Source organism: Rhynchophorus ferrugineus, unplaced genomic scaffold, assembly GCF_030347505.1.
Source record: "Rhynchophorus ferrugineus isolate W39M unplaced genomic scaffold, kcgeb_rfMv2 rfM6, whole genome shotgun sequence".
NCBI lineage: Eukaryota > Metazoa > Arthropoda > Insecta > Coleoptera > Curculionidae > Rhynchophorus > Rhynchophorus ferrugineus.
Window position 1 is genome coordinate 43,408,900 of NW_027472585.1, and position 22,677 is coordinate 43,431,576.

The 22,677-nt window shown below is 32.7% G+C and overlaps 1 protein-coding gene across 1 annotated transcript in view; it reads left to right on the forward strand.

Moving 5' to 3' along the window:
- Window positions 1-22,677, forward strand: part of LOC143197969 (discoidin domain-containing receptor 2) — a 623,414-nt gene that overhangs the window by 406,951 nt on the left and 193,786 nt on the right. Inside the window, exon 5 of the mRNA XM_076406850.1 lies at window positions 12,536-12,683. Coding sequence (XP_076262965.1) covers window positions 12,536-12,683 — 148 coding nt within the window. The remainder of the gene's footprint in view (window positions 1-12,535; window positions 12,684-22,677) is intronic.

Genomic DNA, 22,677 nt, shown 5'->3' on the forward strand with positions numbered 1-22,677 from the left:
GTATAAATAATCGTAAAGGAGAAAAGAAATAAGTGTAAATTGCTGTTTATGAAGGTTTCAAATAAATCGACGCTTATTATTATTACAATTCGACTTGCTTCGTTCTCAGTGGCATCGTTATTGTACCTGCGAGGCAGAATTTCAATTTAAATTTATATTTCCGTGTTCGGACCGTCTATTACCGTACGTGTACAACTGCATAAGGCATAATATGACCCGGTATCATTAGTGTAATATTACAGAATGCAAAATAGCGTCGGAGAAATTCGTTCGCACGTATACAGTTACTGATGGTCCGTGTATATTAAAGGCGAAAGTGCACATTAGGGCAACGAAATTCGGTTGCCGTTCCTCCAGAGAAATAAGGAACACGATACTACACTTTAACTGCTCCCACAGGTGGTTAGACGGTGCATTTGTTTCCCTGCCGGGCGTTTTTTCTCTTCGCATGTTCTTTCACTTCATTTCATAACGTCGAAATATAGAAACTGGTTAATCTGCTTCTACAATAAATCAGCATCATTACTAGTGCGAAAATTGATTACGAAGATCTACTTTTATGTTTCGAAGTCAGCTTATTCACCAGATTTAGCTTCAGTGATTGGATTCAAAAAATTGAGAATAGCTGGAGTGAGACTAACAGGTCAATTGAAAAGTCCCCGGCCTACCAAAGTAAAACATATTTTTTGGCCAAATTATTTTTTTTTATTCAACATAATTCCCTTAAGCTTCAGTTTCGGCTATCACATGTTCATTTGACGAAAATGACTTCCCAGCGAGCATTCTTTTGAGATCTGATAACAAAATAGTCGCTTGGGGGCCAGATTTGGAGAATACGGTGGATGAGAAAACAATTCCAAGCCCAATTCATGGATTTTTGCCATCGTTTTCACTTACTTGTGACACGGTGCATTATCTTGGTGAAGCAGCACTTTCTTTTTCTGCAAATGCGGCCGATTTTCGGCGTTTTCTTCCTACAAATGGTCCAATAACGCTGTGTAATATTCGCTGTGGATGGTCCTTCCTTTTTCAAGTTAGTCAATGAAAATTATTCCATGCGCATCCCTAAATACAAACCCCATAACCCTACCAGCCAACTGTTGCGTTTTCCCACGCTTTGGAGCGGGTTAATCCTGTGCAGTCCACTTGGATGACAGTCGATTGAACTTCGGAGTGAAATGATGGAGCCATGTTTCATTCATTGTCACATATCGACGCAAAAACTCGGGTTTGTTACGCTTGATCATCTTCATAAACTGCTACGAATCATCAATTCGTCATTGTTTTTGGTCAAAAGTGATCATTCGCGCGGCACCCACTTTGCACAGAGCTTTCTCATATCCATATATACGTGAATGATATGATATACACGTTCAGTTGATATCTTTAGAGTGTCTGCTATTTCATTCAATTTCACTTTACGGTTATTCAAAATCATTTTGTGGATTTTTAAAATGTTTTCGTCGGTAACAACCTCTTTTGGGCCTCCACTGCGTTCTCCGTCTTCGGTGCTCATTTCAGCACGTCTAAACTTAGCATACGAGTAATTGATGGTTAATTTTTCTGGGGCCGTGTCCGGTAACATTGCATCAAGCCAAGTTTTTGCTCCAGCTTCCCGCGAAATTCCTTTCTATCCATTTTTTTTTCACAATAACAACAGTTGCTTCACTCAAAATGCTATAATTCACAAACAAATGATCCGACAGCTGTCAAATTTATACACGCTATATATCGTTTGAAGGTTAGGGCTAACTAAAAAATATATGGATTTAATTCTAGTAGCGCCATCTACGTGTCAGGCCGGGGACTTTTCAATTGACTTGTTATCGCCGAAAATGTCATATTTTCTAATAAAATCAGTCTCAGAAAATTCCGAAATATAAAAGTTAACTCCATACTAGAGTGGCTTGTGTATTTTTTTGTATTTCAAAATGATACGCTAGCCAGTAACTAACAAAGAACTATAAATCAGTTTCGGATTAGGAGGAAAGTAATTTCAATTTTCTTACTGTACTGTACTATTCATTCACTCAGTCAAATGTTGTTATATATTGAGGTATTACAGGTGTAATTTTTATCATTTTTGCTTGTTTTACTTCCAAGAAATGGAAAATGCAACATTGGTTCAACGCAAAATACATAGTGTTTATGGTACAAGTTACAAGTACTCGAGTGAGCGAAGGAGTTAGAACCAACCAAACTCGTTTTGATTCCGAAAATATTGATGATAAATATCAATGACACTCTTTAAAATATTAAGTTAGACTGGCGTACATTTTATTGTAACACCGATACAGAACTGAAACAAGCTAAAATTGATTGACGAATATTGTAATTATTTCAATTTAGTTTGTTTGTCACTTTTAACGTTTTCATTATTTTAATTACATTCGTGTTGCTCGAATCTACTGGTATACCTTTTTTTTCACAAAATAACTTTAAATAATCTAAATAGAATCTTTCTAGCTGAGGTATTAAAAATATAAACACGAAAAAAAACAAAGCAATATTCGAAATAACTGCACATCATGTTTTAGTTTATTTATTTTAGTTTATTATAGCCTTTGGCCTATAACAAAATTCTAATCTAAATAAAACAATGAAACAAATATGTTATCAAATATAATTTATTTTAACAACATAGTACAACTAAAAACTACAGTTAATTATACAGCCACAATAATTTATAGGTTAGAGTTATAACCTCTTATTACTATTGTTTTCAAGAATTTTGCATACGTTTGACAACCGGGCTATAATAACAGGCTGGTTCGGTTACGTGTTCGAACTTATCGGATATCATTGTGTCTGTTTCTAACTAGAATAAAATGAGAAGGAAAATATTGTCTGATTCTCAAGCGAATTTACAAATTGGGGCAGGCAAAACTTTAAACATCTTGATGACGTATGTATAAAAAAAAATTTGAATTGACTATACACGATTAAACATTACATAATTTTTAATACTCACTATAAACAATTACATTATTAATATTGATATACAGAAATTTAAGTTACCCTACTAAACAGTGTTTGATAACTAATTATATTTTACATTCCCTGTCGTTAGGGAAGCTTTGAGAATTACTCTCAATATTATGTAATTGCAATTTTATAAATTTAAACTAAATTATTATGATTGTATAACATTAAGTGGACATGTTGGTTGATTTATGGTCAATTTTATTAACACAATTTTCTTAATATGGTAAATAGATTGATGAAAGTTGCCTAGACATTTTTATCCAAATAAATTGGATCCTTAACAGGAAACTGTCCATATCAATATTTCATTGCGTGTCAATTAACGGTAATATACTAATAAATTATTGATAATTATGACGTAAGCAATAAATTTTCGACATATAATATGTATTTCGTCAGCATAGATGGAATTGGCGCAGAAATCTTTATAAAGATACTCACGGATTTCTAAACTATTTTAATTTTGAGAAAATATTCATATGTTTTTAACACTATATACTGAACAAATTTCTCAAACAACTACGTCCTACATTAGTATACTAAGTATTCGCTTTTAAATGTACGTATTATTCAAAGAGACATTTATTATTATATAATCATATATTGTTAATATTATAATAATTATTAATTATCAGTCATTTCATTATAAAACAGACTTTCATAAGGTAATAATAATACTGTTAAACTTCAAAACTTAACAAAATTATTTTCAAGTTGTAGGGATGGTGCTTCAGATTTACAGATTTTTCTTAATATCTCCTGGCAAATCTAATAATGCATTCACTTTGGTGTTTAGTGTGTCCGATGGAACTAAGTCTATTTCATTGGAAGTCGTCTATCTTCTTCCACGGCCTGTTTTTGTATCTTTAAGTTTCTATTTCTCGCACTAATGGACTTCTGAAGTGATGGTCACGCTCATCTGTTTTATTTTCGTTATGAGGAGATGAGAGCAGTTTTAGGCCTTCATTATCCCAATTACAGAGGTATTACTTGTATCTTTAACTATGATTTTACAAAAAAAATGTCTCTTTTTTTGGTCTTTTCTGTCCACAATTTTCTAGATTTTCGCTGTTCTTGGGGAGTCATTTAGTTTACAGTCTTAACTTCTTTTGTTTCCAAGCAGATGAGATATCATAGGAGACATACTTTTCGGTTAAAAACAGAAATGATCACAAATGTATTTACAGTAGGTAATTAATAAAGAAATATCAGAATCTATACGATAATAATAGTAAATGTACAAATAAAACAAAGAAGACAGTTTCACTGATTCACAACGGTATACGCAGAATGGCATTGCTGAAATGACTGACAATGCTCTTGCTGCTAACTTAACGCCAAAAAAATCTGTTCATGCTTATGACTCCCGCGACAACGGAAACAAATGGTGTTTTATGGTATTAAAGAAATATAAATAGCCAGGAGACTAGACGCAAAATATGTGGCACAAATGTAGATGTAAATATTTTATATGAACATGAAATATTACTGATAGGCGAATCAAAATCTGTTAGGGGACAGACCAGGGAAGATACATTTTTCATGTTTAATGTACTGTGATTATAAGTAGTAGATTTAAACAATGAATTTAAATGGCTAAAAAGAAGATGATGAGTATTGAGAGATAATAATGTTATACCAAAAAAAAATCGGAAAAATGCAATTGTTATCCTGGAGCTATTTATTCAATTTTTTTAAATTTTATGGATCATGATAGTTTATTAGATTTCTATGTATTTAATATTTCTGATATGCCAACAGAATCTGTTAGAAAACAGGCCAATGGAGATACGGTTTCCGTCTTCAAGGTACTGTGACTGAATTAACTAAATTTAACCAATAAACTTCTTTGGCTATAAAGAAGATAGATAATTGTAATGTTATATATAATTAATTATATATAATTAAAATTAATAATTTTGTTAAATTACATTGAGTTATTTATCCTGGGGTCTTAAAACGAACGATTGTGACTGTTTATTAGATTTCAATGTGCTTTATGTTACTGATAAGCAAACAGAATTTGTTAGGGAGCCGACCAGGGGAGATACATTTTTCATGTTTAATGTAGTCTGATTATAATTAGTAGATTTAAGCAATGAATTTAATTGGCTAAAAAGAAGATGATGAGTATTGAGATATTTATTCATTTTTTTTAATCTTATTGATCTTGATAGTTTATTAGATTTCTATGTATTTAATATGTCTGATATGCCAACAGAATCTATTAGAAAACAGGCCAATGGAAATACGATTTCCGTCTTTAAGGTACTGAGACTGAATTAAGTAAATTTAACCAATAAATTTATTTGGCCATAAAGAAGATAGATAATTGTAATGTTATATATAATTAATTATATATAATTAAAATTAATAATTTTGTTAAATTACATTGAGTTATTTATCCTGGAGTCTTAAAATGAACGATTGTGATTGTTTATTACATTTCAATGTACTTTATGTTACTGATAAGCAAACAGAATTTGTTAGGAAGCCGCCCAGGGGAGATACATTTTTCATATTTAATGTACTGTGATTGTAATTAGTAGATTTAATCAATGAATTTAAATGGCTATAAAGAAGATGATGAGTATTGAGAGATCTTGATAGTTTATCAGATTTCTATGGATTTAATGTATCTGATATGCCAACAGAATATGTTAGAAAACAGGCCAAAGGAGATACGGTTCCCGTCTTTAAGGTACTGTGATTAAATTAAGTAAATTTAACCAATAAACTTACTTGGCCATAAAGAAGATAGATAATTGTAATGTTATATATAATTAATTATATATAATTAAAATCAATAATTGTGTTAGATTACATTGAGTTATTTATCCTGGGGTCTTAAAACGAACGATTGTGATTGTTTATTAGATTTCAATGTGCTTTATGTTACTGATAATAAACAGAATTTGTTAGGGAGCCGACCAGGGGAGATACATTTTTCATGTTTAATGTACTGTGATTGTAATTAGTAGATTTAAGCAATGAATTTAACTGGCTATAAAGAAGATGATGAGTATTGAGAGATCTTGATAATTTATCAGATTTCTATGGATTTAATATATCTGATATGCCAACAGAATATGTTAGAAAACAGGCCAGAGGAGATACGGTTTCCATCTTTAAGGTACTGTGACTAAATTAAGTAAATTTAACCAATAAATTTATTTGGCCATAAAGAAGATAGATAATTGTAATGTTATATATAATTAATTATATATAATTAAAATAAATAATTTTGTTAGATTACATTGAGTTATTTATCCTGGGGTCTTAAAACGAACGATTGTGATTGTTTATTAGATTTCAATGTGCTTTATGTTACTGATAATAAACAGAATTTGTTAGGGAGCCGACCAGGGGAGATACATTTTTCATGTTTAATGTACCGTGATTGTAATTAGTAGACTTAATCAATGAATTTAATTGGCTATAAAGAAGATGATGAGTATTGAGAGATCTTGATAGTTTATTAGATTTCTATGTATTTAATATAACTGATATGCCAACAGAATCTGTTAGAAAACAGGCCAAAGGAGATACGGTTTCCGTCTTTAAGGTAATGTGACTAAATTAAGTAAATTTAATCAATAAATTTATTTGGCCATAAAAAAGATAGATAATTGTAATGTTATATATAATTAATTATGTATAATTAAAATTAATAATTTTGTTAGATTACATTGAGTTATTTATCCTGGGGTCTTAAAACGAACGATTGTGATTGTTTATTAGATTTCAATGTACTTTATGTTACTGATAAGCAAACAGAATTTGTTGGGGAGCCGACCAGGGGAGATACATTTTTCATGTTTAATGTACTGTGATTGTAATTAGTAGATTTAATTAATGAATTCAATTGGCTATAAAGAAGATGATGAGTATTGAGAGATCTTGATAGTTTATTAGATTTCTATGTATTTAATATATCTGATATGCCAACAGAATCTGTTAAAAAACAGGCCAAAGGAGATACGGTTTCTGTCTTTAAGGTACTGTGACTGAATTATGTAAATTTAACCAATAAATGTATGTGACCATAAAGAAGATAGTGAGAATTGAGAGGTAGTAATGTTATCCGAATAATATCAGCATCAATTTAATTAAAATTAGTCTGTTTGTTAGATTACAATGAGTTAATTATCGTAGTTCTTTAAAATGAATAATCGTGATAGTTTATTAGATTTATATGTATTTAATATTGCTGAAAGGCGAACAGAATTTGTTAGGGGACACGCCAGGGGAGATACGTTGGTCATGTTTAAGGTGCTGTGACTGAATTGTACGTTTAAGCGATACATTTAGTTGGTCGTGAAGAAGTTGGTCAGTATTGAGAAGTATAATCTTATACCGTAACAATATGATTTTCAATCGTGGACGTTGAAAGTGGTTCTTAACTTGAAATGACCCATATACTGAAATTCAGCATTAATTCAATTAAAACTGGGACCGTAAAAAGCATGTAACATAGGTTATTGCGTCGACTATTTTAAGACAAACCGTGTACTACTGAAGTTAAGTGAACGATGCCTATCTCTGTAATATATATAAACAGGAAATTTATATTTATCCTCTGCTACAATGAATCTTCTCTCGCCAACGAGCTTGTTAAATTCCACAAGAGCGACTGGAGACTTGGAACTGTAAACAAACGGAACGGAGAGTGGCTGACTGTGTATGGAAAATGAATACGAAATTCATCAGTACGCTAAACAGCGCCTCTCTCTGCAATAAATAATGGCTCTTTCTTCTTCGCCGCGGAGTTAAAGGCTGAATATCCATTTAACCTCGTTAAGTCTCGTTAAGTTTGTAATTGTGTTAGTTGCGTTTTGCAAGCCGGGCTCGTTGGCCCGGCAGAAAAGTTGATTAAAAGTTTGAAACTAATTTGTCACACCGCACCATTGATACCGTCTAATAACTTGTAGTTAAAAATCAATTTATGTCCGGAGTTTCGAGCTGTTAAACTTTTTAAACACCTGCCCTGACTTTATCTACCTCATTACGAAATAATTAATTATGTATTTTTGGTAAACAGATAACAGGTCAATTGAAAAGTCCCCGGCCTGGCACATAGATGGCGCTACTAGATATTTCTAAATCCATATGTTTTTAGTAGGCCCTAACCCTCAAAAGACGCATGTATAAAGTTGACAGCTCTCGGATTATTTGTTTGTGAATTATAGCATTTTGAGTGAAGCAACTTTCGTTATTTGAAAAATATGTATAAAAACGAATTTCGCGTGTTGATAAAATATTGGTTTTGAAAGGAAAAAATATAGTTGAAGCAAAGACTTGGCTTGATGCCGAGTTTCCGGACACTGCCCCAGGAAAATCGACCATGAAGGATTGGTAATCTAAGTTTAGACATTAGATTTTTAAAATTTAAATTGGAGATCTAGGTTTGGGTGAAAAGAGGTGACAATCGGATGAAACATGGCTCCACCATTTCAAAGCACCGTATTGACACCGTAAATCAATGAAAACGATGGTAAAAATCCATGAATTGAGCTTCGAATTGCTTCCTCATCCACCGTATTCTTCAGATCTGGCCACCAGCGACTATTTCCTGTTCTCAGATATCAAAAGAATGCTCGCCGGGAATAAATTTCCGTCGAATGAACAGGTAATCGCCGAAACTGAGGCCTATTTTGAAGCAAAGGGCAAATCGTACTATAAAAATGATGTCGAAATGTTGCAGGGTCGCTATGATCAGTGTATTACCCTTGAAGGGATTATGTTGAATAAAAAAACCAATTTTGTGTTTTACTATCTTACACCGGGGACTTTTCAATTAACCTGTTAAAGTTTAATTAATCAATGATATCTTAATGAACATTAAATTCTGTAGGTTTTCTTTCACTTCTTATTTTATTTTTACTTACTTACTCTAAAATTAAATATATTGCTTTAATCAGACATACAAAGGATTTAAAACAGATGGTGTCACTATGTATAAATTAGCGTAGGCTAAATCACTCTGTACCATCTCGTTGAAGTGTAAACAAACATTTAAAATTTCAAGAAAAAGACAGCTGAGGATCATCGAATTCTTTGTGTGACACTTACAGCAACCATGCCCCATCGACTTTGACAAGCGAATGCTGATTTAAGCGTTGTTAAACAGTTGATTTTGACACCGAAGACCGAGCCTTCTAGACAGCTAAAAAAATTGGAGGAAGATTTGAAGGCATTACTCGATGTTGATCCGTATGATACGCAGTATATGCAGAATTGTTGGGAATAACAAAAAAGAAACAATTTCCAGTCACTTAAAAAGCGTGGTAATGATTTAAAAGCTTACATAATTTGTGCCGTATGACCTGAAACCAAGAGATATTGAAAACATTGTTGAAAGAAAATTTAGAATGACATACTGACAATAATATGACAAATAACATAACAAATTAAACAAACAATTTATATTTTACAGCATTTCACATTTCTGTGTCGTCAATCTAATATAATCTATCAGCGTTGTATATTTTATTATACTTATATTTTATTGAAAATAAATTCCTCATTTTTCCCTATTTGTATTCTATCAACGTATTTAATCCAAAAGAGTATTCTACATCATTGTTTGCAGAATTTTAACCTGAAAACTATTGTATATTGTACAATGAAAAGTTTTAAAAAATATATTTTTTAAAAAGATCTAAATAGCTCTGTAGAAAAATCTAGGAATAAAATAAGGGAAATAGCTTAAAGACCTACATACAATATAATAAAATAATCTTCAAGGAGCTACTACGAGAGTGATGAAATACCACCCGGCCTCTATAATAAAGTTTTCTTGTTATATTTTAGAGTTTCCTTTTTACCAACTAGGATTTGTCTGGACTGGACCTACTATTTAACGTGGGCTTCGAACCACGGTCCTCAGCATTATGTGACCAACTTAGAAACCATCCCAGAAGACATCCGTTCTTACCCAGCATGGTTACTAGCGTGACTGCGATGGTTAATCCTTCGGATTTTCCACTCTTGCCTATAAAGACATTTACAATTACAATCACAAACATAAAGTATATCCATGCCCCAGCAGGATTCCAACTTGGCTACTGCGCCAATCTTGTCAGAATATATCTTGATTAAGTAATCATAATCCAGAAGATGTTAATTAATTGGGATATGGAGACAAAAGAGATATATTCAACTAACTTAGCCTCTTATAAAAACTGATGCTAGTTTAATAATGCGGCAATTTGGCACTATTAAAATGTTGATTGACTTGTGTCAAATATCGTCTTGTAGTGCAGCCAATATGACCTTTATAATTTTGGCATTGTTCCATTTGAACACATTTTAGATTAATACTCTTGTCAATAGTTTTGGTAACTAAGTGAAATGTAAAACAATATTGTAAAGAGAACAACATATATTTATACATCTACAAAACTCAATGTATATAAGTTTTTTTTGATGCCTGTACGACTACCTGTATTTTCTGTGGTTATTTTTTTCCTATATATTCTTATTGCCCTTTCAGCTATGTTATACAATAATAGTGCATATATAGAATTGGTTAGTTCAATGTGTATTAATTTTAAATTGATTTCACTAACAAAAAAATGCACTGTGGATGGATATAGAGATAATTTTATTACACGACAATTTTACAATTAAAATTCTAAATTATCTTTCCCACATCTGAGCCCGTTACCTCCGAAATTATGAAAACCGTTCACCCATAAAACATTCTTGATCGCGAAAGGAAACCATTATATAAAATTTTTGTTAACCCATAAAAATACCTGGAGGCATTAAATTAACGACGGGCAAACACAGAAAAATCCCTTTAATAAGAAATCTTTTTCAAACTCGATTAATTACAAGAAACTTTTTAAACACTTTCTAAATGTTTAACAGTGAAATAAATGAGTTATTACCCAGAAGCCCAAAAAAAAAGTTGTGCGCAAATTTAATAACTTAGTCACCTCGAAAATTTATGAAGTTAAAATTAAAAACTTTTATAATAAAAAAAAGGAGAAATCTTACGAAATTTCATTTATACCGACCGTGGCAAAGTGATTTTTTTTTTCTCAGTGTGATATATACGGTTAAATTTAATTGAAACTTGTGGTATTGAATGTTTATAACTTGCGTGGCATATATTAGATTTCTGCAGAAGTAACAGATAATATTGAACTTGAGATAGAAACATTTGTACTGAATACCGTACTGTAAAAACGATCTGTCGATTGAAGCTAATCAGGGTACGACTAGACTTTATAAAAATGAAATTCTGGCTCGGCTGTAGCCTGTAACATCTATCCAGATAAGTGATAATTAACGTTGGAAACTATGAATTAAAATGACTATCATTCTCTACTATTTTCAGTTGTGACTACATCATTCGAAGGAAACATTCGTTACAAGTTTTATACTGACTACATTTTACAAATTCGATTATGCTGGCTAGTTTTTTATTGACTAGTCTTTTGCTGATTAGTCTTTTACTAATTAATCTTTCACTGACTAGTTTTTACTGACTTATTTTTACTGGCTAGCTCTTTTACTGAGTAGTTCTTTAATTACTAGTTTTTTACTGACTAGTTTCTTATTAACTAGCTTCTTTACTGACTAGTTCTTTTACTGACTTCTGTTTTCACCAACTTTTTTTACTAACTGGTTTGTTTCTGGTTAGATTATTTACAGACTAGTCTTTTTACTGACTATTTTTTTTGGCTAGTTTTTTATTAATTAATTTTTTCATTCGCTAATTTCTATACTGACTAATTTGTTTTACAGACTATTTTTTTACGGGCTAGTTTTTTACTCACTAGTTTGTTTTATTGACTAGTTTCTTTACTGACTAGTTTTTATTGACTAGCTTCTTTAGTGGCTAGTTCTTTTACTGACTTCTTTTTTCACCGGTTTTTTTTAATGGGTGGTTTTTTTAGCTAGTTTCTTACTGACTAGCCTTTCACTGACTAGTTTTTTTTATTAACTAGCTTCTTTACTGACTGCTTTTTTTCTGGCTAGTTTATTTACTGACTAGGTTTTTACTGCCTAGTTTAATTACTGACTATTTTTTTATTAACTAGTTTATTACTTTTTTACTGACTTAGTTTCTTACTAATTTTTTTACTGACTAGCTTTTGGGATTTTGGATTTGCCGTGCTAGCCATGACCTTGAAAATATATATCTAAATTATGCTTACTATACACTTATAAGTAAATATATAGCTTTTTGTCGCAATATGATTGTAAAAATATTATGTTCACCGTTAATGATATATTTTTGACTGCTATTATGTTATCTTGGCTATAACTAAGTAATACTCTTTTAGATCGACTTTATCGATTTCTTAACTCTTTTTATGTCTATTAAACCCTTTTGAATGCTAAAACTTCTTTCGTTGAAATTTTAATAACAACAATGTTGTCTTATTAAGTTTTGATTTTTAACTTCCCTATTTGTTTCCAAATTAAAAAGGGAAAACTTAATATTTTATTACTTATAAAGAATTTAAATAGCATTATGATTCTAAGTTAATTTAAAAATATTAAACATTTTCATTAATTATGTATTTCTTTGCAGGTTTTAACTGGAAACAGTAACACATATCTTGTAGTGCGTCAAAGATTGGAACTGCCCTTTATTGCATCTAGAGTCCGATTCATTCCATACAGTGAACATCCCAGGACAGTGTGTATGAGAGTGGAGCTGTACGGATGTCCTTGGGAACGTAAGTACAACATTATTTTAAATAACCCTTTTCCAACAAATTTAAGCCAATTTAAATATATCCAATATATTTCTAAATATTCAAAAATATTTTATTGGTGAAATTTTCGAAGGCTAATGATATTCATATGTCAAGAAATGGTACTTAATTAACATATAATTAAAAGTCGTAAAATACATAACATATAGTAAAGAACCCTCAACATATTCCCGATAAGTGGATTTATTTATTAGATTTTAGATACTAAAAAACATCTTATTGTGGTGTAGATCAAATAAGAACTTCACATGTTTATCAATTTATTAATTTTTAATGAACTGGCAGTAGGTATTAGTACCTTAAATTACATCAATACTCTCATATTAATAATATATAAAACAAGCGAACTTCAAAAATAGAGAAAGAACCTTCAACATATTCCCAATAAGTGGATTTATTTCTTAGATGTCTTAATAATATTTATAAAAAGCGAAATTTTATTCAACTTCTTCATATAATATTTTAATCTGAATAATGTTGGTATATTATATATCAGGTCATTCACAAATTGATCTCTAGGGCATGTTGATCTTGAATAAATGATTCTAGATGTGCTAACTTATTGTGATACTCAAAACTTATGTTAATCAAACTTTAATCATAAGATGGCAACGTAGATTAGATATATTTAATTAACATTCAGACTAAATAGATACGTAGATGGATTTCCTTGGACTTTGATATTCACACTTTGAAATGTTATTTCGCAGTTCGTGAAGCATATCTACTGGAAGTGATCACGTGGTTACTTGAGTAACTATGAAGATTAGTTCCTGTTAAATTACACTATTGTTTAAAGAAATAGATAAATAGCTAAATTGAGTTGTGCAACCGCTTACCCTCTTCACCAATAATGAGTAAAATTAAATATAACCAATATGTTCTAATAAATAAAAAGTATCATTTATATCCAAGAATAATGAGTTAATGATTAAAATGGTATTTTGACAAATTTTTTATAAATCGTTAGATTCGTTTTTCATTAACATTTTGTGTGTAAGGTAACTGTAATTTTCGAAATATTGATTTACTGTTTTTGAATTAAATCAAGTAAATTAATTTTACTCCAAAACAGATAATAAAACGTCCTTTTATTCACCTATAAAATCAATTGTTATGCAAAACTCGCTTTCCATTCAACATAAAACTACACTATAAAGGAACAGTGATAATTATCCATTAAATTTTAAAGAGGTAGTTATTGATCAAACGAACAGTTTTTCGAGTAGATGAAACGGGCCTGGACTCACTAAAAAAAACTAAATGCGAAACCACGGCCGATTAGGTAGTCAAGTAATTTTTTGTCGCTACTTTCCATAGCCCTATTTATAAACAAATTTGCATGTTGGCGATATGGCGAACGCGCTGCCGTACACAACTTTGAATAGGTCCGTTTAAAATTCGATCAAACCTATTTAATTTGGCATTATGCGCTTCGGTGTCGTATATTTTCTATATTTTCTTTTATCGACGGAAAAAGGCAATTAAATCAAATGGAGCTTTAATTGCCGCGGCATCGCTGCTTCGTCAATTTCGTTCCCCGCTTTCCATAAGTTCGGTTTTGGATCAGATACGAGGTAGGACTGGAAAGAAATACATAAATGTTTGAACATAAGAAATAACAAATTTAAGAAAACATCAAAATAAGATTACAAAAAACTCATGAAAGCTTTTACCACTTTTGATATCAGTTTACACCAATAAGAGAATTTTTAGAAAAGAAGTAGACCGAGTAGTCCGATGGGACAAGATCTGGACGTTGGCCACTTTTGAAATAATTACGTTATGCTGACCTGTAAATTAAATTAATATTGTATTCAAAGTATTGTCCATTGTTAGCCACTACTTCTTCCCATCTTTCCCTTTCTCCATCAGACAACTTTACCAATATGGTATTGCGATTAAAACATGTCCCAGGCGTTTGGAAAACGGCTAGAATTAGTATGTTCCCAAAATCTGGAAAAAAATCTAAGATATTTGAAAAACTCCTGTTTTTAAAAAGACTAAAACCGCTTATATAGAGAAAAATAACTCACTATGAGTCTATTAACAAACATTTCACTATTATCCAAATGCATATAATAACGGAAGTATTTGAAAAAGCCTATGAAGGTAAAAAGGTATGTTCTCTTTATTTGTGCGTTATGACTTAGTAGGACTTTTTACCGATGTTTTATCACATTAAGAAACCGCACATCATTAGTGTACGTCAGAAGGCAACTATTACAACCCAAAAGAACTAAAATATGTTACCACTTTTGAAGTCAGTTTACACCAATAAGAGAATTTTTAGAAAACAAGTAGATCGAGTAGTCCGATGGGACAAGATCTGGACTGTAGGGTGGTCAAAACTTTCAAACTAATCTATCTTGGTTATCGTTGGTCACTTTTGATATAATTGCGTTATACTGACCTGTAAATTAAATTAATATTTTATTAAAAGTATTGTCCATTGTTAGCCACTACTTATTAGTATGTTAGAATTAGTATGTTCTCAAAATCTGGAAAAAAATCTAAGATATTTGAAAAACTCCTGTTTTATAAAAGACTAAAACCGCTTATATAGAGAAAAATATAGTACTTATACATCACTATGAATCTATTAACAAACATTTCTCTATTATCCAAATGCATATAATAACGGAGGTATTTGAAAAAGCCTATGAATGTAAAAAGGTATGTTCTCTTTATTTGTGCGTTAACAAGTGACTTAATTGGACTTTTTACCGATGTTTTTTCACATTAAGGAACCGCACATCATTAGTGTACGCCAGAAGGCAATTATTACAACCCAGAAGAACTAAAATAATGTCAATCATCACAAAATTTTAAATACACCATTTTTATCTTGAAATAGCTCTATTTTTGGCACACACTCAAAATTAGAGTATTATATAAACTAGATACCCATAAGAAAATAAATTAAATCCTTTGATGAATAATCCACGACAAATATGAAGGGCCATTATAAATTTCGACAAAATCCGGTTCTGTCACTCAACTAAATCTCGAACTCGTCGGTTGGGCGTAAATCCTGCTACGGGAGCCTCGCCGCACAACCTACAACCCGTCCGTTCCTCATTAGATATTTAGAAAGGGTTCTTAGCTATGCGCGCGCTCAAAAGGATAACAAAGCGTTCAAATTGTTTAACGGCTTATGCTCTTGACTTTTCCTGCATGTCAAAAGGGTTTAAGAATGTGTAAATGCCGCCGAATACGGTGCAAAGCTAACTAGGGCGTGGCGTCCGGATCGCTTTTGCAGCAACGATATAGTTCTGCGGATTTCGGTTCGAGTTTAAGCTGCTGCTGCTGCAGCGGCACGTAGGAAGTTTGAAGCAGCGAGGCCTTTTGTAATTAGTGGCATTTGTTTGTCGTACAATTGCAAGAATCAGCCGCAAGAATTGGCGATTGTTGAACGACTTGCAGGAGGAGGGGATACTGTGATGGTTGTTGTTCTTTGTTGCAACCAGAATACGATAATTGTTACTCATTAATTCATTCAAGGAGCAACAGCTTTCTTTAATTAAGTTAGTGGAAGAATAATTCGAGTTTTTCTTAATATATGGCTCAACAAACAAAAAAAACGGACTGGATAAAATTTTCTGAAGAACAGACTGGAACAATTAAATAAAGTTACCTGAAAAACGGAAGTTACGAAAAAAATACAGCCGGCTTGATAGCGCAGTAGTAAAGGCGACAGGACGGTCTACCTACTGTTGCGATAGTCTTGTCCTAGGGAAAAAGTGTAAAATCCGACAAGGAGAATGATGACAGTCACGCCAGTAACCAGGCTGGGTAAGACCGGATGTCTTCTAGGATGAGTTTTAAGTTGGTCACTCACTAGTCGTTAGGCTGAATGCCGAGGGTCATGGTTCGGAGACCATGTTAAACTGTAGTTCCAGTCCAGATAAACCCCTAGTTGGTAAAAGGAGACTTTAAAATATATATATAAAAAGATATTTTAAATAATATAACCTGAACGTAATAAATCTCCCCGTCGACATGAGCAGACATTGAATGAAATAGCAGACACTCAGATATCAACTGAATGTGTACATCATATAATTCACAAATATTTGGGTATGAGAAAGCTCTGTACAAAGTGGGTGCCGCTCGAGCTCACTTTTGAGCAAAAACAACGACGAGTTGATGATTCGGAGCAGTGTTTGAAGATTATGAGGCGTAATAAACCCGAGTTTTTGCATCGATATGTGACAATGCATGAAACATGACTCCATCATTTCATTCCGAAGTCCAATCGACAGTCATCCGAGTGCACTGCACACTATGAACCCGCTACAAAGCGTTTGAAAACGCAACAGGCGGCTGGCAAAAAAGGAACGACCATCAACAGCGACTATTACATTGGAGGTTTGGAGAACGAAAGCGCCGAAAAACGGCCGCATTTGAAGGAAAAGGAAGTTCCGCTTCACCAAAACAATACACCGTGTCAAAAATCCATGAATTGGGCTTCGAATTGCTTCCTTATCCACCGTATTCTCCAGATCTGGCCTCCAGCGACTATTTCTTATGAATAGGTAATCGCCGAAACTGAGGCCTATTTTGAAGCAAAGGACAAATCGTACTCCAAAAATAGTATCGATGTTGGGTCAAAAAGCTATAGGGTCGCTATAGTCAGTGTATCACCATTGGGAATTATATTGATTAAAAAACTAATTTTGCCAAAAAAAAATGTGTTTTACTATTGTAGGCGGGACTTTTCAATTGACCTGTTACATCTCTAACCCACAAATTATTGTGGCTGTTTTATTAACTGTAGTTTAAGTCAATAATCTTCAAAAATATTGTTACGTTATTTTTGTTTCATTATTGTTGTGTCAAAGTCAAAATAAACAAAAACTTAAATTTGGTGCGGCAACGTTGCATTCTAAATTTTGATGGCGTGCATTGGTTGTTGCATATTGGAAGGACTATAACTGTAAACTGTTTTGATTGAACCGTAAAAATGACACCAAAATCAAATCTAATATAACGTTTTTAACACCCCCCACAACTAATATTTTCTTATTTTATATCGAGGCAACCAATCTAAAGGGATCTTTTACGTAATTAAAATAATCTCTATGCCAACATCCTTTACATCAACGTCTTAAACAATAAGACCGGTGGCGTCGCTTCGGTGGCGAAAGCAAATAGCCTTAATTAAATATAAATATATAATGGGGGCGCCTGTTCTATTGTACGATGGATCACGTATTATATCTTAGAAGTGTGTTATGACAAATTAAATATCTATTTTACGCCAAAGCGGTTGCTTTTGATGTGGTAAGTGCTTGGGTATTTAGCGAGTAAATATAAAAGTCTATTGTGCTAATTTCGTTGTTTGAGTTCAAACAAGATTAATTTGCGTTACCCGATATTTAGGGTGTGTTGAAAAGCAATTCGCCTTTTAGGTATTTAAACATAAAACAACCTGAGATAGTAAAAATATTGGTACGTCGAAGATAAAAATCAGTTTCAGTGTATTAGCTAATTCAGTTGTTGAAATAATTAATTTATTTTATTCCGAACGCAGTTTTCGGGCCGTTTGAAGGACGAAATCGCCGAAAAACGGCGGTATTCGAAGAAAAAGAAAGTACTGCTTCACCAAGACAATGCACCGTGTCACAAGTCAGTGAAAACGATGGCAAAAATCCATGAAGTGAGCTTCAAACTGTTTCTTCATCTACCGTATTCCCCATATCTCGCCCCCAGCGTCTATTTCCTGTTCTATGATCTCAAAGGTATTGTCGCTGGGGAAAAATGTTCGTCGAATGAAGAAGTGATCGTCGAAACTGAGGCCTATTTTGAAGGAAATGGCAAATCGTACTACAAAAATGGTATCGAAAAGTTGGAGGGTCGCTATAATCAGGGTATCACCCGTGAAAGGAATTATGTTGAATAAAAAATCTAATTCTTTCAAAAAAATGTGTTTTGCTATGGTAGGCCGGGGACTTTTCAATTGACCTGTTATTAGTTATCTCTGAATGACTACGTAAAGCATTAATTTAAATATCCCAAAACGATTATTTTTAATTCCTGAGTAAACGTAATCTGTCGACAAGAACAGCGGCGTTTCATAGTTACACGGAGATTCGTCCGCGCCCGACAATACATTAAGAAAACAGTCGACAATTTGCGTTTAGATATCGGGTGTGTTGAAAAGCAATTCGCCTTTTAGGTATTTAAACATAAAACAACCTGAGATAGTAAAACTATTGGTACGTCGAAGATAAAAATCAGTTTCAGTGTATTAGCTAATTTAGTTGTTGAAATAAATAATTTATTTTATTCCGAACGCAGTTTTCGGGTCGTTTGAAGGACGAAATCGCCGAAAAACGGCCGCATTTTAAGAAAAAGAAAGTACTGCTTCACCAATACAATGCACCGTGTCACAAGTCAGTGAAAACGATGGCAAAAATCCATGAAGTCAGCTTCGAACTGTTTCTTCTTCTACCGTATTCTCCATATCTCGCCCCCAGCGTCTATTTTCTGTTCTCGGATCTCAAAGGAATTGTCGCTGGGGAAAAATGTTCGTCGAATGAAGAAGTGATCGCCGAAACTGAGGCCTATTATGAAGCAAAGGACAAATCGTACTGCAAAAATGGTATCGAAAAGTTGGAGGGTCGCTATAATCAGTGTATCACCCGTGAAAGGAATTATTTTTAATAAAAAAACTAATTCTTTCAAAAAAATATGTTTTGCTATGACTACGTAAAGCTCAAGCCTAAGATATATTTTAGTCTACTGTTTTCAATGAAACAACTGGGGCAATACAAGAAACGGTCGATCTATATACCGAAAATTCTTTGGTGTCATTAAAAATGGATTAATTTGAATGTCCCAAAACGATTATTTTTAATTCCTGAGTAAACGTAATCTGCCGAAAAGAACATCGGCGTTTCACAGTTACACGGAGATTCTTCCGCGCCCGACGATACATTAAGAAAACAGTCGACAAACGAAAAACGACCGAGCGATGGTGGGCGGCAACTTAACAAAATTCCGTAGAAAAGAAACGGGGGGTTCAATTGCTAGTTCGCCCGTAAAATTGAGATTGCTCTAAATTAAAGGGATTTAGAATTAATGACGATCCCAATCTGATGGACTTTCTGCTTTTGAAACGGGTATACGGGCCCGAAAATAAAAGAGCCGGTTATTCATCCGCTCTTGCGGACTTTTTTATCTGGATGTTGGCGTCTTTTGTAGTGCGCGCGGTCCCGGGACCCGGGTAGAGCTGGCATCGCCGCTACGCCAGCAAGAGCAAACAGGCCTAATTAAATATAAACACACAATGGGGGCGCTCTATTGTAGGACAGATCTCGGGGAGCGATATTACGTTTTCCTATCTGTTATGACAAGTTAAACATTCATTTTACGCCGAAATGATCACTTTTTGATGCGGCTAACTTTGGGGTATTTAACGTGTGTAGGGGACTGTCTATTAACGGATTCGTCGTCGTTATTATTGGTCACTATTCATCATAGAATAGCGAGTACAATTGGTCGCATGATGGTCGCATGATTTGAACACAATTTATAAAGTTAATAATGTTTCTCTCATAATAGACTAAACAGAATAACTTAAAAATACTGCGTTAATATCCCTAAAACTGATTTTGACAATATTTTCGATATAATATCAGAAACATATCAATACATAGTATAAAACAAAGTCGCCTTTCCTGTCCCTATATCCCTATGTGCGCTTAAATCTTTAAAACTACGCAACGGATTTTGATGCGTTTTTTTTCAATAGATAGAGTGATAGATAGATAGAGGCAACATTGCTAATTTTAGAGGTTTCTAACGTGATGTCGTAAATTAACCTATTTTTTTAGGGTTATTTAGCAATTAGCAAAAACGCTGCCTAACCCTACGAGTTAGATCAAATTAATGTACTACAGTATTGTACACCATAAAAAGGTCTACCAAAAAGTCCGCAATGGTATATGTTTATCTTTTAGGGATAACCCACATTAACCATTTTTATTGTTTACTTTTTACGTGAAAAAATGGCTTATTTACGAAGCTATTTTAAGCAATACGGCATTAATCCTTATCGAATTAAGTACCTTAAATACAGTGTGCAATTAATATAGATCAATATGGTTTCTTACAGCATGTAAATTAAACAAATATTTTCGGAGATATTACAAATTTAAAATTTGCGTTTAAATGTGTAATGTAATAAAAATTGTATGAATTTAGATATTCCAAAGATAGCAGGAAATCTTCATAGTAAGTATAGGAGAAGAGGAATTGTTTTACTCCAAATTTAATGCGTGCAGGCCAAGGGCAGTAATGAATGAACCAAAAATACTGGATCGATTTTAATCATGTTTTCATTGAGTGACATAGGCATATATATTTTATGCCCGTGCAAAGTCGGAGCGGGCCGCTATGTTTTTATATACAACGTTGATATTTTTTCTGTAGTGTATTTAATTTAGTATCAGCATTGCACCCGTGCGAAGCCGGGGCGGATCGCTAGTTTGATATATATTATTAACGAAATGATATATATAAATAAAAATTGATATATATATAAGTAACAAATATCTGAATAAAAATATATATGTAAACTATCTCAAGAACTAACACTCACTAACCCTTTTTAAATGACATTTTTTTAATAACTAACTAAGTACTAATACATTCAAATTACTACATTACTGAACATTATAGCAAAAGTATCATGAGTGAGATTAAAATTAATTCGAAACTGCAACAACTTCAGAGCAACAAATATATCTATAAAATATTTTCATTTACTGTTATTAGTAACAGGAGAATTACTGCAAAAACTGTCAAGAAAAGGAATTATAAAACTCACCAACTTGATCAATACCGCATTTAGATTAAAACATGTCCCGGACATTTGGATGATTCCAAAACCGGGAAAGTCACCAAATGCAATAGAAGCCTATAAACCTATATCACTATTACCAATAATATCTAAGGTTTTTGAAGAACTCCTGTTAAAAATAATAAAACTTATCATAGAGAGAAAAAACCTAATACCACACACCTGTTTGGGTTTATTAATAAGCACTCAACAATTGACCAGGTCCACAGAATAACAGATATTATTGAAAAAGCCTACGAAAGTAAAAAAATATGATCAGCTATATTCTTATATGTAGCACAAGTCTTCGATAAAGTTTGGCATGAAGGACTTGTTCATAGACTAGAGAAAATGTTACCACACCAACACACCGAACTACTAAAATCGTACAATACAACCATAATGTTTATAGTTAAACAAGAAGAAGCTTACTCCACAATAAAAGAAACTAAAGCAGGTGTACCACAAGGAAGTGTACCGGGCCAATGCTTTGTCTGCTCTACACTTGTGATATACCACAAATGGAGAATATTAAGATGGCTACATTTGCTGATGATACTGCGATTATAGCTGTCACAGACAATAATGAATAAGCTACACGAAAATTACAACAGACAAGTGACAATATAAATAACTGGGCACAAGCTTGGAAAATAAAAATGAACGAAAGTAAATCTGTGCATGTGCAGTTCACCTGCAATCAGATCATACAAACACCAATAAAATTAAATAATACAATCATTCCATAGAGCAACAACGCTAAATATCGCCAAATGAATCTTGATGCAAAATTTCGATGGAAGGAACATATAAATATGAAAAGAAAAGAACTGGAATTGAAATATAACAAAATATATTGACTAATTGGAAGAAAATCACAATTATATTACTATTATATAATTACTGAAACCTATATGGACATACGGAGTTCAATAATGGGGATGTTCTGCAGAAAGTAACATAAACAAAATACAAATTTTTCAAAACAAAGTCCTGAGAAATATTGTGGGCGCACCCAAATACCTCAGCATTAACTACCTACATCGAGACCTTCAGACACCCACAGTCAGTCAAAAAATCAGGAGAATTGCAAGGGGGCATGAGGCA